Below are 15,853 nucleotides of genomic sequence, written 5' to 3' on the forward strand. Positions count from 1 at the left end.
TTAATCTGGCCTAACCACTGACAACTTTATAGAACACAAACGCCCACCTCTGATTAATCTGTTCAGAAATGTCATGACGGAGTGGTAGTCGCAGCCAGGTCTTTCTGTGAGTCTGTTTGGGCGCGTATTTACTGCTGAGGAGTCTTTCCACAAAGTTTCCTGCAGAGATGATGTGGAACATGTTAAAATAGACTGTAAAGAATATGTAGTTTATTCTTCGCCGTGCTCTTCTCTCTTAAAATCAGAGGTTACCGTGCTTCAGTTAAGCAGACTTCAGGGGTCTCTGAGCGGATTTTATTCAGGGAAGCGATGACACATGTTTGCAGAAACGGATTTGGGTACGTGTGGGTGTAGCAGACGCACCGGGTATGCAATAAATGGTCATTAATAACACACATGGTGTGCGTATATGCTGAATTATAAGCGTCTGGGCTGCAACAAACTCACAGCCTGTTGGCTTCTCCTAGAGAAGCGCCTGTAGTGCCGAGTCAGCGAGGGAGAAGAATGCGATTTCTGTGGATTCGGCAAAACCGCAGCCCCTGAACCGCGACGAGCTGGAAACCGTACTTAAAGACCTTTCGTATTCGCTGGACTCAATCCGGAGACCGCGATCTGGAACGCGCTCTTATTGCTCAAGGCCGTTGACAGAACGCGACCTTGCGCATTCTCCAGAAGGTGTGGACACGCGTGAATAATCGGCTTTTCATTCAGTTTCAATGACAAATTTTCCGCACTTACAGGAGTTCACTTCCGTTCAAATATAAACTTAACTTTTCAAAAGAACCCATTTGTCCTAATAGCCGATTACAGAGATTGAAAACAGTAGTTCATCAGTCTGATTAAATGTCAGGAGATGAGAATATGGAATATTTTATTCTTCATATGAAAATAATACACTGAAGTACACGCGAAGAACGCCATTTCATACTTAAGCATACCTGAAGTGTAATTAAAGTTTATTTAAAGTTTTCCGTCCCCAGAACTTTAATTGTAAAAGGACTTTCTGCTGACAGCAGAACCACAGGAAGGTGAGTCACCTGCCCGTTATGATTCTCTGGACTCTGGGACTGCGTCAATGGACCTGTCTCTTGAATAGTTTCTTCACACACACACACACACACACACACACACACACGCACACACACACACATACACGCTCTCTGCCTCACACACACACATACACGCTTTTTCCCTCACACACACGCTCTCTCCCTCACACACACACACACACACACACACACGCGCGCTCTCTCTCCCTCACACACACACACGCTCTCTCCTTCACACACACACACACACACACACACACTGGAGAGTAGAAACCCTGCGCCTCTTGTTTAATTCAGCAATCCACACAGTCTGTATATGAGCTGAACGCCAAATGTGCGCGCCCATAAACGGCTGTCTCTCAGCGCTAAGGAGGCCAGGGCGCTCGGGCTAGTTAGGGTGAGCAGTGCCGGTGGAACACGGAATCAGCTTCTTATCAAAGCAAACACTGATCACAGAACACCCGTCCTGAACCCCCCCCTCCCACACACACGCACACACACACACACACACACACACACACACACACACACACACACACACAGCTGCCTTCTGCCAGCTCTCCACTCTCATAACTCAACATATTTCCAAAATAAATGAATATTCTCTGCCCAATGTCAAACACGGTTAACATATTACCGCGTATTAATTCAGCAGACTGGTCAGCGCTAATACAGATACAGTCCATTCATCACCACGGCAACCGCCTTTAGTTTAGGTTGAGATTCAATATTTCACAAGTGTTTGTACAGTATGTTGGAATGAGAACGCAAACTACACCCCCGCCGGCTTTCACGTTTGATGGCGCTGAATGAAAAATGCTTTTGGGTTTTTAGCTCTCCATCGCGAATATGGAAAGTAATTTGGCTCTGAACTGGTTGTGTGGATTTTGTGTGAGCTCTTGGTGTCTTCGAGGTTGTATTAATGCGGATGTGTATGGGTGCTATGCTAACTGGTGCTTATTCACTTAATGCAGATGTGTGTCGGTGCTATGCTAACAGGAGCAGAATTAAAATAATTAATTGAGGCCTTAGCTCAACCTCTGTGTGTGGAGAGCTGGTGACATGATCCAGACGGCTAACTTAATTCCCCTGGGACATCAATAGCCACGCCGTCATTCCCAAAGGCGGAAGGACTTATAAACACAAAGCACTTTAAGCAAAACTTGGAGTAATGGCGCGTTTCTTTTCGCCAAGCCTCCGTAACTCTCCGCCGTCTCGCCTGTTTGGCGGATGAGAGGCGGGCTTTGTGTTGCTGGGGAACGGGCGATTCTGTTTGCAGAAATTCTCTTCACACTCGCCTCCAGGAGTCTCAACACCTCTGCACAACGTGTGTTTTAAAAAAAACTGGCACCTGATCTGCAGGAAAAATACAATATTTTTCCCTCAGAAATATATATATATATATTTATATATATTTTTTTAATAAATATTTTCCTTACTGGCTACGGTTTGCCACAGAAAGTTTTTACTCAATAAGACTATAATATTATTATTTCACCACTGAATAATTGGGTGATACTTGAATACGACCAAATAATTTTGAGTTATATTATTCATTATTTCTATTTGAAAGGCTTATTCTGCAAATATTCTGAAATCTCTGGAAGTTGGCACCAAGTTGTTCTGTTTTTAGTCTGTTTCAGCTCCGTGGGACCAGTTACTCAGAATATGAGAGGCCAATGCCATCCTCTCAGGCACATTTAGGTTACTTTCACTAAGAATGTCATCACACACACACACACACACACACACACAGATGAACACACACAGTGTATAGCAGGGAGAGCCGTCTCCATAGAGACCCATTAGAACAGACTGCCTGCACTGGCCCGGCAGAGACACCATCCGTCATGCAGCCAGCCCCCCGCCCCCCGCCCCCCAGCCCCCCGCCCCCCCGCCCTGTATGATCTACAGCCGTGTGGAACCCAGCCGCGTGGAACCCAGCCGGCTGGGGCGATGTTGGCTCAGGCGGTAAGAGCAGGCGTCTGGCAGTCGGAGGGCGGCCAGTTCGATCCCCGCCCTGGGTGTGTCAGAGTGTCCCTGTGTGTCAAATTAGCCTGGTTTTCACACATTCAGGCACATTGTGGTGCCTTGCACAGCAACCGCAACAGCAGGAAACGGGGGTTAAAGCCCCTGGAGCAGTTTTTGGGTGAAGGGCCTCGCTCATGGGCCCAAGGGCCCAACGGCAGGGCTCTTTTCTCATTTAGGGACAGACTGGATGTCTCCTGACGCAGGTCAGCAGCCCTCTATGCTGAGCAGGGACTCAAACTCCACTGGTGCTGCTGCCCAATCCCCTGTTTTCACAAGTCTGTTTAAACTGCTCAACAGAGGCCACCTGAGAACATCTACAGGGAAATGGCGCTGCGTGACCTGAAGGTGAATGAAGACGCACTCCTTCCCTTTGGACGGCACAAACTAGACTGTTCCTTTTGCAGAAAAGAGCGCAGCACATTTTTTACAAAAAAGGTCTTTAATCAACATCACACCAACCATGGGGATTTTCTTAACACACCAACCATGGGGATTTTCTACGCTGGATCTGACCAGTCCATTAACACACCAGCCACAGGGTCGATAAGCGTCGCAGTGTTTTAATAGCATAACATTATTTCTGTTTATGTCCAGCGTATTCCATTTGTGCGAAAGCAAAATGTTGGCTGCTTCGTGTTATTCCTATGAACGACCACCAGAGGGAGCCACTGTACCATTTGCTTTGTGCCAAGGCAACATTTACACACTCCGGGGGAAAAAATACAACTGAAGTATTTTGATGTTATTCTTATTCATGTCCACAAGAGGGAGCCATTCCGCTTTCCCTTCACAGCAAACAGTGTAGCACCTTACTATGTCTGAATAGGTCTTAAATCTGTGCGCTGACGGAGACCGGCTGCTTCATGTTTTCCTATGAACGGCCACCAGAGAGAGCCAGTGTATCAGTGGCAAGTGTCTGGGCTCCATTCACAAACTAAAGTGTTTTGATGTTATTCCGATATGTGTCCACAAGAGGGCGCCAGAAGACCTTCCCTTTGCAGTCTACTCTTAATTCTTATTCTTCATTTTTTATATTTCAATTAGTGCTATATTCTCATAACATTTACGTTGGAACCTATGGATCAAAATGTTTTATTATTATTATTATTATTATTATTATTATTATTATTATTATTATTATTATTTGCAACATCATCACCCAATTTTGAAAAATATTAAAATTCCTTCCAAAGGCAGGACACACCGTATCAAGAAGTATTTTGATGCTATTTCTACATGTGACCAATAGAGGGCACCAGCAGACTTCCCTTTGCGAACAGCTTCATGATATTCTTACGAACAGCCGCCAGAGGGAGCTATGCGTCAGTGGCTCGTTGTCTGGGCTGCATTTACAAGCTTTCCGCCTTATTTTTAAGTTTTTGTTGTTATTCCAAAGCGTGTCCACAAGAGGGCGCCAGTAGATTTTAATATTCATTTTGTAAGATTCATTTTTAATATTGTAATTCTAATTCTAATAACATTTACGTTGGAACCTATGAAAAATGTTGTATTATTATTATTATTATAATTTACAACATCATTATCATGCGTCCTATCAAATTTTAAAATGATAACCTAATTCGCCTATGTGCGTATTTAAAAAAAATTACATTCTTCTCCTGCAGATGGCGACTCTGCGCCATTATTTAGTTATTTGGCATTAAATCGAGTATCTGTGTTCCTGGTGTTATGTCGAAATGGTTCCACTAGATGGAGCCATTGCATAACCTTTGGATTTTGACTGTTTTTGGCCTGACGGTGATGGCGTGTTATGAGCGGAATGTGATGATTGTATCGTTTGACGGTGAGGAATAAGACGCCTTTGTTCTTCTACAAACAAGACTGTTCATTTCCAGCTCATGTCTTAAATTCAGATCGTGTCATGTCGGCTAAAACCTTGTTTCACATTTACTTAAAACAGCAGATACCAATGTCTAATAATAAGAGACAGTTCACCTCCATTGGCTCAAGATGGTGGAATTTCACGCAACATTGGGGGCTGCAAATCCATAAGTCTGCCGTTTGTCAGAAAACGCATTGCAGTTCTTACTTAAACACCAGTAGGTGGTAGCATCGCCATGCATAACTCAAGTAAATCTGCTATTGTGTGTTTTTTCAGTATCGGGATTATTTGTATGAAATTTTTGAAGTTTTTGTACAAACCAGCACGACCACATACATCATTACAAAAGACCATCGGGAATAGAAAGTTGAAGAAAAAATTGTTCCACTCAACAACCACACATTGTAAACTTTTCACCAAAGAGACACATAAACCAAATTTCCAAATTCACAAATAATTGGTTAATGGTAGGCCATGTAAATAATGCATAAGTGAGTTTTCCTACAGCATAATTATATTTAAAAAAATGTTACTTAGTTGACGCTTTTATCCAAAGTAACTTACAGTTGATTAGACTTAGCAGGGCATAATCTTATCTTGGCCACACTGGGGCCTGAACCCCCAACCTTCCAGGTCCCAGTCTGGTTTCTCTCAGACCACTGATCAGAGAGTGTAATGTTCAGCAATCATTCTGTGGCACTGCTCACATCATTCTGAACGGAGTGTGATTGTGATTGTGATTGTGATTGTGAGTGTGAGTGTGATTGTGATTGTGATTGTGATTGTGATTGTGGTTATTAGATCGTGCATGAAATGATTGCTGCAGATTCCCGGGGCCCCTTCCTCAGCGCCTCCTCTCAGCGTCTCCTCTCATCCCCGTGGTGCATGATGGGTAAGGGGCGTGGCCGGGTGGGGTGATGCACACAGCCACTCCAGTACCCACAATGCAATGGGCCAAAGCCGAGCGGAGAAAGGGCGACACCCAATCACAACTCAGAAAGATCTCACAGCACTGAACACACCCCCACACTCAGGGCAGTGACAGAAAAACAGCGCCGCACCATGTATGATAGAACTGAGAGGAGGTGTCAAACATTTCATAGCACTCCAATGATGTAAATTACTGCCGAAATACACAAACTAGTAAACACAGAGGAGCTGACTCTGGCAATGCGGTGATTCCTGGGTTTTGACGTGTTTGTTACTCTGTTATTCACAGGCTGTGCATTGTGTGTGTCATATAATCCACAGTCCGTTTTCTGTTCTGGGTTGGTCCGTACTAAAGCTCCCGTTTTTCTCAGGAAACCCATTATATGTTCAGAAGTCAATCTGACACAAAGGAGAGCAGTGTACATTACAGGTTTTTATAGAAGGGATTAAACATTGGTTAAATGTTCTTGCGTTTTTTAAGCGTTTTTGGAGTGCGGTTCAGAGAGAATTGTGCTTCCCGCAGGATCTCATTGTACAGAACTGAGAACACGGAACTGAGAACATTGATGCCATTAAATATAATTGGCTGTGTGTTTAAACACATTAAAGCAGTGTGTGTATGTGTGTGTTTAAACACACTAAAGCGGTGTGTGTGTGTTGGTTTAAACACACTAAAGCAGTGTGTGTGTGTTGGTTTAAACACACTAAAGCAGTGTGTGTGTGTATGTGTGTTTAAACACACTAAAGCTGTGTGTGTGTGTGTGTGTGTTTTAGAATCAGGAGACAGTTGTGTGCACCTTTAGACACACTATGCCCAGCTGACTGCAGAGGGATGTTACTCCTGCTGTCTCCTAAAATAACCGAGGTGCAGGAGGGTGACCTGTTCCCCTCGGAGCTGCCCAGCGCAAGGGGGCTCTGATAATGACACGGCCCCCCCAGGGGTCAGAGAGGGGGCAGGAAGAGGTCAGCTGATCATCGGGGCAGTGGCTGTCTCTGTGGGAGCGGGTCCAAGGCTCACAGCGTTCCGGCCAGTTTGGAAATCAGATCAAACAGGTGAGGGAGTTTCTCTCTGCCCTGCGGCCCACCATAACAACCGTGCTGTACAGGGCGTGCTGGCTCTCTGTGTGTGTACTGGCTCTGTGTGTGTGTACTGGCTCTGTGTGTGTGTACTGGCTCTCTGTGTGTGTACTGGCTCTCCCTGTGCGCTCCCTGTGCTCTCCCTGTGCTCTCTCTGTGCTCTCCCTGTGCTCTCTCTGTGCTCTCCCTGTGCTCTCTCTGTGCTCTCTCTGTGCTCTCCCTGTGCTCTCCCTGTGAGTGTCCTATGCTCTCCCTGTGCTCTCCCTGTGCCTGCCTGCTTCCTCTGAATGTCTGCTGTTATTATTGTGTAGTAGTCTCTGTTTTACTATATATTTGTTTCTTTCTGTTCTGTTGTGTGTTTTTGGGGCTCTGTGTGGGGATGCTGGCTGGTCAGGCCGCTCTGTTCCGCGCTCTGCTTGGGCGCTCTGTTTGATGCTCTCTTTGGGCGCTCTGTGTGATGCTCTCTTTGGGCGCTCTGTGTGATGCTCTCTTTGGGCGCTCTGTTTGATGCTCTCTTTGGGCGCTCTGTTTGGTGCTCTCTTTGGGCGCTCTGTTTGATGCTCTCTTTGGGCGCTCTGTTTGATGCTCTCTTTGGGCGCTCTGTTTGATGCTTTCTTTGGGCGCTCTGTGTGATGCTCTCTTTGGGCGCTCTGTTTGATGCTCTCTTTGGGCGCTCTGTTTGATGCTTTCTTTGGGCGCTCTGTGTGATGCTCTCTTTGGGCGCTCTGTTTGATGCTTTCTTTGGGCGCTCTGTTTGATGCTCTCTTTGGGCGCTCTGTTTGGCTGTTTGGCTCGCTTCGGCGCTCTGGCGGAGAGCGTTAGTTTTGGGGTCCCTCTCTCCCCCCCCGCTCTGAAATCGTTATCGTTCTAAGAACAACAAACGCCCTGTCGGTCTTTCAGCTCCACGCTCAGCTCCAGCTCCACGCTCAGCTCCACGCTCAGCTCCAGCTCCACGCTCAGCTCCACGCTCAGCTCCAGCTCCACGCTCAGCTCCACGCTCAGCTCCATGCTCAGCTCCAGCTCCACGCTCAGCTCCACGCTCAGCTCCATGCTCAGCTCCAGCTCCACGCTCAGCTCCACGCTCAGCTCCATGCTCAGCTCCAGCTCCACGCTCAGCTCCACGCTCAGCTCCAGCTCCACGCTCAGCTCCACGCTCAGCTCCAGCTCCATGCTCAGCTCCACGCTCAGCTCCACGCTCAGCTCCATGCTCAGCTCCAGCTCCACGCTCAGCTCCACGCTCAGCTCCATGCTCAGCTCCAGCTCCACGCTCAGCTCCACGCTCAGCTCCAGCTCCATGCTCAGCTCCACGCTCAGCTCCAGCACTCAGCCCACCTGCCAGAGCCACTCGGCGGCGGGGAATGATTTCCTTGGCCCTTCACAGAGCCGCAGACACGCCGCCAGTTTCTAAGGAAAATGCACTTTCAAATGTTGATCATTTATTACAGCAGAGCTTTCACTGCAGCAACAGCGTGGTGAAGTGCTTTCAGCCCACAGAACGGGCACTGTGCAGTCTCATACACTCCTGCAGCTCAGTACAGTGTTATACACTACAGTATGCAGTCCCACAGTACGGTCTTATACACTACAGTATGCAGTCTCACAGTACAGTACAGTCTTATACACTACAGTATGCAGTCCCACAGTACAGTCTTATACACTACAGTATGCAGTCCCACAGTACGGTCTTATACACCACAGTATGCAGTCTCACAGTACAGTCTTATACACTACAGTATGCAGTCCCACAGTACAGTACGGTCTTATACACTACAGTATGCAGTCTCACAGTACAGTACAGTCTTATACACTACAGTATGCAGTCTCACAGTACAGTACAGTCTTATACACTACAGTATGCAGTCTCACAGTACAGTACAGTCTTATACACTACAGTATGCAGTCCCACAGAACAGTCTTATACACTACAGTATGCAGTCCCACATTACAGTACAGTCTTATATACTACAGTATGCAGTCCCACAGTACGGTACAGTCTTATACACTACAGTATGCAGTCCTGCAGTACAGTACAGTCTTATACACTACAGTATGCACTCCCACAGTACAGTCTTATACACTACAGTATGCACTCCCACAGTATAGTACAGTCTTATACACTACAGTATGCAGTCCCACAGTACAGTCTTATACACTACAGTATGCAGTCCCACAGTACAGTACAGTCTTATATACTACAGTATGCAGTCCCACAGTACAGTACAGTCTTATACACTACAGTATGCAGTCCCACAGTACAGTACAGTCTTATACACTACAGTATGCACTCCCACAGTACAGTACAGTCTTATACACTACAGTGTGCAGTCCCTCAGTACAGTCTTATACACTACAGTATGCACTCCCACAGTATAGTACAGTCTTATACACTACAGTATGCAGTCCTGCAGTACAGTATAGTCTTATACACTACAGTATGCAGTCCCACAGTACATCCATCCATCCATCCATTATCTTAACCCGCTTATCCTGAACAGGGTCGCAGGGGGGCTGGAGCCTATCCCAGCATACATTGGGCGAAAGGCAGGAATACACCCTGGACAGGTCGCCAGTCCATCGCAGGGCACACACACCATTCACTCACACACTCATACCTACGGGCAATTTAGACTCTCCAATCAGCCTAACGTGCATGTCTTTGGACTGTGGGAGGAAGCCGGAGTACCCGGAGGAAACCCACGCAGACATGGAGAGAACATGCAAACTCCGCACAGAGAGGCCCTGGCCGACGGGGATTCGAACCCAGGACCTCCTTGCTGTGAGGTGACAGTGCTAACCACTGCACCATCCGTGCCGCCTTCCCACAGTACAGTACATTCTTATACACTACAGTATGCAGTATTAAGAATAAGGAAGGTCAGCTCTACCAAGTTGTGCCAGGAGAATTGATGAATCTTTAAATCATTGAAGTGAGTTCCTCTGTATGCAAGGTATGGAATGATATTTAATTCCACCTCAGAATGGTGTGGGAAGAATGTGGAATGTGGAGTGATGAGTCTGGCGTTCCTCTCTGGCGTTCCCGCCCCTGGTGGCCGAACTGACAGTGCTCCTGCACAGTTACCGTGGGCGACACCCCCGCCGTTCACATGCTGCCTAACGGGTCCAGAGAACCGCTGACTCACTCTGCTGTGTGTGTGTGTGTGTGTGTGTGTGTGAGAGAGTTTGTGTGTGGTCCACACCTCCCCCATGGTCCACACTTAAGTACCGATTCCAGGAATGGTGTGGACTCATCCCTATTCATCTGCACCACACACAGTTACACAGGCAGGGAACAAAACGGGAGGAGCTCATCTCTCTGATTCCTTTGTCCGACTGGAGTTTGCGCCTACAGACAAAATGGCCGCTCTTCCACTGCAGGTCCAGGCAAGGCGGGGCGGACTCCCAACCACTGCTACTGTTCATAAAACTAACCCAAATCATTTATTAAAGTCCCACAACGTGTGCTCCGTGCCCAGAGGAAAGGTGATTTTATTTCCTCAGAGGAGAAGCAGAGGCTGCTGGGAGATCCGCGCTGGCTCCAGCAGGCCCGGGGGAGTACTGCTTCAGGTTATAAAACCATATTTCACACAGCCAAGCGCTCCAGTCATTTCACACCCCGAAAATAAAGCTTGGTGGGATTTCTGGTAATCCGTGTTGGAGTTTTTGACAGCTGTTAATGATTGTAGCTGTGAAGCCCTGGCGTGGCGGCCCTACGCATTCTGCAGAATTATTCCCACAAAGCTCTGCTGCTCAGGCTTTCTGGAGACATTCTTTCTGCCCATCACCCATGCAGGCCTGTTCAGCACACACACACACACACACACACACACTGCACCGCATTGTTTCAGCTCCCATCGTCCTTGTGCATCTGATCACTTGCAGGTGCCTGTGGACACGATTGCATTTGATAGGGCGATTTAACACGTCCAAGCAGTTACTGGACCTCCTATTAACCTGTCCTACAAAAACACACACGCACGTTTTCTGGGTAACGGCACGGCAGGGATTTCACTCTGAATAAACACGCAGACGGAGAGCTGAGTGAGCTCCAGTGCATCACAGATCACGCGGCCACAGCGGCTGTCAGCGGTTCTGCCAGCGCGTGTGCAGACGCCGCACAATCTGTTCTGCGAGGGAAGCCGCTTAGAACCCGCTGTCGCCGTGACGCCCGTCCAACATTCCGCATTCCAGCCCGTCGGGTTCCGTGACATCACCCTCTGCAGCGCACGGGTCACGTGACCGCGCGTTCTTTGCGTTGCGCTGCGTGAGCGTGCCGATGCCCTCGTTCAGCTGGCACTGCCTCCCTGCGACTGCGTTCAGTCTCACTCAGCCCAGCGGGGAGGCCGACCTCAGGCACCAGAACTGGGCTGTGTTTAAGAGTCTTTTAGACTCATCCACCGTTCAGTCTTCACCCATAAAGCAGCCATTTCCTCTCCTTTCACTGCATCTCTATAGCCCATATATCATCCTCCTCCACCCGGAACATGCCAGGGAAAATAAGAGACTGAACTCGGAGAAAACCTTCTGATTCCAACACCATGAAGACACACTCCTCACATGAGTTCATGTCCTGATTCCAACACCATGAAGACACACTCCTCACTTGACTTCATGTCCTGATTCCAACACTATGAAGACACTCCTCACATTAATTAATGTGCGAGTTTGGCTCAGATCTGTTCCGAGTGCTTCCTTTGGACATATATAATTACACCAGTAAATTATTTTAAGGAGCCTGTTTGTAAATGGAATTATTTATTCGTATAATTTTTTTTCTGCTGCCATGGTAAATCATTCCTTGAGTGGTTGGTTAGTGTATTGTGTGAAAAATGATTTTTTTGAGAAATAACTCTTTCCTAGAACGGAGGCTGTTCACAGTCACTGAGAGAGAGGAGCGGTGTTGTGTGGTGAGAGAGCACACACATTACCTGAGAGAGGAGCTGTGTTGTGTGGTGAGAGAGCACACACATTACCTGAGAGAGGAGCTGTGTTGTGTGGTGAGAGAGCACACACATTACCTGAGAGAGGAGCTGTGTTGTGTGGTGAGAGAGCACACACATTACCTGAGAGAGAGGAGCTGTGTTGTGTGGTGAGAGAGCACACACATTACCTGAGAGAGGAGCTGTGTTGTGTGGTGAGAGAGCACACACATTACCTGAGAGAGGAGCTGTGTTGTGTGGTGAGAGAGCACACACATTACCTGAGAGAGAGGAGCTGTGTTGTGTGGTGAGAGAGCACACACATTACCTGAGAGAGGAGCTGTGTTGTGTGGTGAGAGAGCACACACATTACCTGAGAGAGGAGCTGTGTTGTGTGGTGAGAGAGCACACACATTACCTGAGAGAGGAGCTGTGTTGTGTGGTGAGAGAGCACACACATTACCTGAGAGAGGAGCTGTGTTGTGTGGTGAGAGAGCACACACATTACCTGAGAGAGAGTGGCCAGGTATTGATAAAATAAAGGATTTGACTATAAATGTGTGCTAATGGTTTTTCTCCTTCACTGCCTGGCAACAACTGCACAGATTAAAATGATTATCTCAGGATATCGTATGGTACTGTAAAAAACATATTTAGCATTTATGAAGCTTTGGCTGAATCTATTATTGACTTTTTACAGACTGCAGGCAGACTCTGTGAGTGAAGTGCTGTTAGATCTTCAGGATTTACACATTAGTGCAGCCTTTATTGGGTTTCTACGGAAACAGCAGATGGTACCCATTACTCAGCGAGAGACCCTTTTCTACCACGGCTAATTAAAACATGTTTTCCATTCCGCAACGAGAAACAAACCAAACGGTGTAAATGTCAGCAATTAAGCTCTGCTTCTGGCTGGGGGAGTGCGGGGGATTAATCTGCATTTACACAGAGAAACTGTGACTTTATTAGAGGGGGAAATCAAATGCACTCAGAATTAAAACATCCCTGTTAAAAACACCAAACACTGGACTCGCCCCCGCTTCTCAACGCTCGTGTAATAGAGGCACATACACATCCCTGTATGTAGCGCAGGTGCTGGGTATTAAAGTAAAAGAGTAAATACCCCCACACTGCCGTTACTGCCCCCAGCCTGGGGGTGGAAGGAGCGGGTCAGTGCACCAAACAGGAGGAACTGCTGTCTCTCCAGCGTCATACAGAAACACCAGCTCCTCATTACATTACATTACATTATTGGCATTTGGCAGACGCTCTTATCCAGAGCGACGTACAACAAAGTGCATACCCATAACCAGGGATAAGTTCGCTGAAAGACCCTAGAGGGAAGTACAATTTCAACTGCTCATTAACAGCAGTGTGAGGTTCATTTACAGTTCTAAGCGTCCGGTCCTTAGCATCCGGTCCTAAGTGTCCCGTCAGAAGCTGTCTGTCTCCCGGTGCTGAGTGTCCCGTCAGAAGCTGTCTGTCTCCCGGTGCTGAGTGTCCCGTCAGAAGCTGTCTGTCTCCCGGTGCTGAGTGTCCGGTCAGAAGCTGTGGGCCACGGTGCTGAGTGTCCCGTCAGAAGCTGTGGGCCACGGTGCTGAGTGTCCCGTCAGAAGCTGGGGGCCACGCTGCTGATTTGGGGGTGCACGCGGGCCCTGGGGCAGCGGGGCAGGCAGGGGGTGCGGTGGCGGCGGGCGAGCAGGACGTAGAGCAGCGGGTTGAGGCAGGGGTGCAGGTGCTGCAGCAGGGTGCAGATGAAGTAGAAGGTCTCCCAGGCGTGGCCGTGGCGGTAAAGGCCCAGGTACACGCACAGCTCCAGCACGTAGCCCGGCAGCCAGCAGGCCGAGAAGGTGGCGGAGGCCAGGAACACGGTGAGGGAGGCGCGGCGGGTGTTCCTCAGGCCGGCGAGGGACAGGACGGGCGCCCGGCGCAGCACCAGGCCCAGGCGCGAGTAGTTGACGGCGATCACCAGCATGGGCAGCAGGTAGTACAGCACAAACTGGGTCAGCACCACCTGGTAGTGGTGCTCCTGCACGGTGGGCAGGCAGAAGGACAGGCCCGGGGCGTGGCCCGCCTCCTCGCTGGCGAAGATCCGCAGCGGCACGCTGATGAAGAAGCTGGAGGCCCAGGCCGCCGCGAACATGGCCAGCAGGACGTCCCGGGACGGCGGGCGGTACGGGTTGGTCACCACCATGGCCCGGGCCGCGGACACGGCACACAGAGAGTACGTGCTGGCGCCCAGCGACAGGGCCAGCAGCACCTGGTACACCTTGCAGGAGGTGTTGCCCAGCGGCCAGGAGAAGCTGACGGCCGAGTGCAGGGTGAAGGGCACCAGCAGCAGGGTGAGGGAGTCCGCCAGCGCCATGCTCAGCAGCAGCACGTCCAGACGGCTCCTCCTCAGCCTCCCCCGCTGCGCGAACAGCGAGAACGCCAGCAGGTTGGCACAGAAACCCACGCCCAGCACCACCCCGCACGTGCAGGCGAAGATCAGCCCGAACACGCTGTGCGGCTCCTGCATCCTGCACCTGGGGCTGCACCTGCCCACGGACACCGCACACCTGGAGCAGGACTGCACCTGCCCACGGCGACTTGTCACCTGGAGCGGGATCTACCCAACACTGCCTCACCTGAGACAGGTGAGTTGTGAATCCTCTGTGGAGCGGAGTCAGAGGTTCTCCGTACTGAACTGGACAGTGGAGTGGAGTCCGTCTGGCAGGACGCTGCAGTAACAGGACTATATTAGGAGGGGGGATTGATTTGAATCATCTCCTGGTCACTGCACTTAAGAGGGAGTGTCACAGGTACCACGTCACACAAATTACGACTTTCTACAGAATATCCAAACATGGCCACAGACAGCTTCAGACAGATTGTGTTTAAGAATTGAGCAGACACTCTTTCAGACAAAATTACAAACAAAAAGATTTAGGAGTAAAATCATCTGTCAAAATGTATCATTCTTATGTTAGTCATATTTGCTGATTTGTCGGGCTGAAAATATAACTGACACTGCTGTCGCTCATGAAATGCAGTTTTGTTACAGACTGAATGAAGAAGTTATTTTGTGTGATTGATGTTTGTGTTCCTGTGAAACGGTTGCCTTCCTGTATTGGATGGGACGACGCCTTTCTTCATTGACTGATGTGTGACAGTGAGTTGCACACGCTCGCTTGCTTCATGAAAACCAAATAATTTCCATTCTTTTATATGGGTCCTATAATCTTTGTAATAAGAATAGGTTTTAGAATAGGTTTCGAGGAACATGAGGTGGGACCTCAACATACGCAGATGTGCTTTCGTGTGGAAACAGCCCAAGAGAGCTGTTGCCCGAGTGTATATTAATAACTCTGGCAGTAAAATGGAGTCAGAGGCTGAGACACTTGGGTTCGAGCAGACCGAGTGATCAAACGGTGGCTCGCTCCCAGACGTTTAAACGCTCCTCCAGCGACGGGAATAATAAGTTGGGATGATGAAGCCAAATCCCACTTCAACAAACACACGAGAGGACGTGTATTATGTCTGACAAAAGGATGTGTATTATGTCTGACGTTCTCTCCCACCTCTGGACTCTTGGCTGGACCGAACCCCTTCCAGCTGAACGTTGTCCCTTCATTTTCGATCCTAATTCCAGAAGATTCCAGCAGCTGCTTTCCAGAGAGCGCCTGAACTGCTATATTATCATTTAAGTGCCATTGTAGCCAGTCCAGTTTGAGACCGTTTGATTGCCTAACTCATCTGCTCAGACCTGCCAGTTCTAATGCTCCCTCTTTCACATGCATCCTGCTGAGTAGACACAACGGAATTTCAATTATTGGGAATATTATTCTTTGTTACGAAATAGTACTCAGTTTTTATGGCACTATTTAAATTGTTGTTTTTCCACATTTACTTTGTTTTATTCATTTTCTTTTGTATTTGCTTGTACCCTCTTACCTCGTAAAGCTGATTTTTCATACTGTAGTCATACACATCATTACTTGTCACATACAGTGTATACTCTAGAATTC

At 48.5% G+C, this 15,853-nt stretch overlaps 1 protein-coding gene across 1 annotated transcript; it reads right to left on the bottom strand.

Annotated features, from left to right (window-relative positions):
• Positions 1 to 13,455: 13,455 nt before the first annotated feature.
• LOC133118817 (galanin receptor 2a) lies at positions 13,456 to 14,364 on the bottom strand. The gene has a single exon (XM_061229075.1). It carries the CDS (start codon positions 14,362 to 14,364, stop codon positions 13,456 to 13,458), a length of 909 nt encoding a protein of 302 aa, XP_061085059.1.
• Positions 14,365 to 15,853: the final 1,489 nt, after the last annotated feature.

Source organism: Conger conger, chromosome 19, assembly GCF_963514075.1.
Source record: "Conger conger chromosome 19, fConCon1.1, whole genome shotgun sequence".
NCBI classification, from domain to species: domain Eukaryota; kingdom Metazoa; phylum Chordata; class Actinopteri; order Anguilliformes; family Congridae; genus Conger; species Conger conger.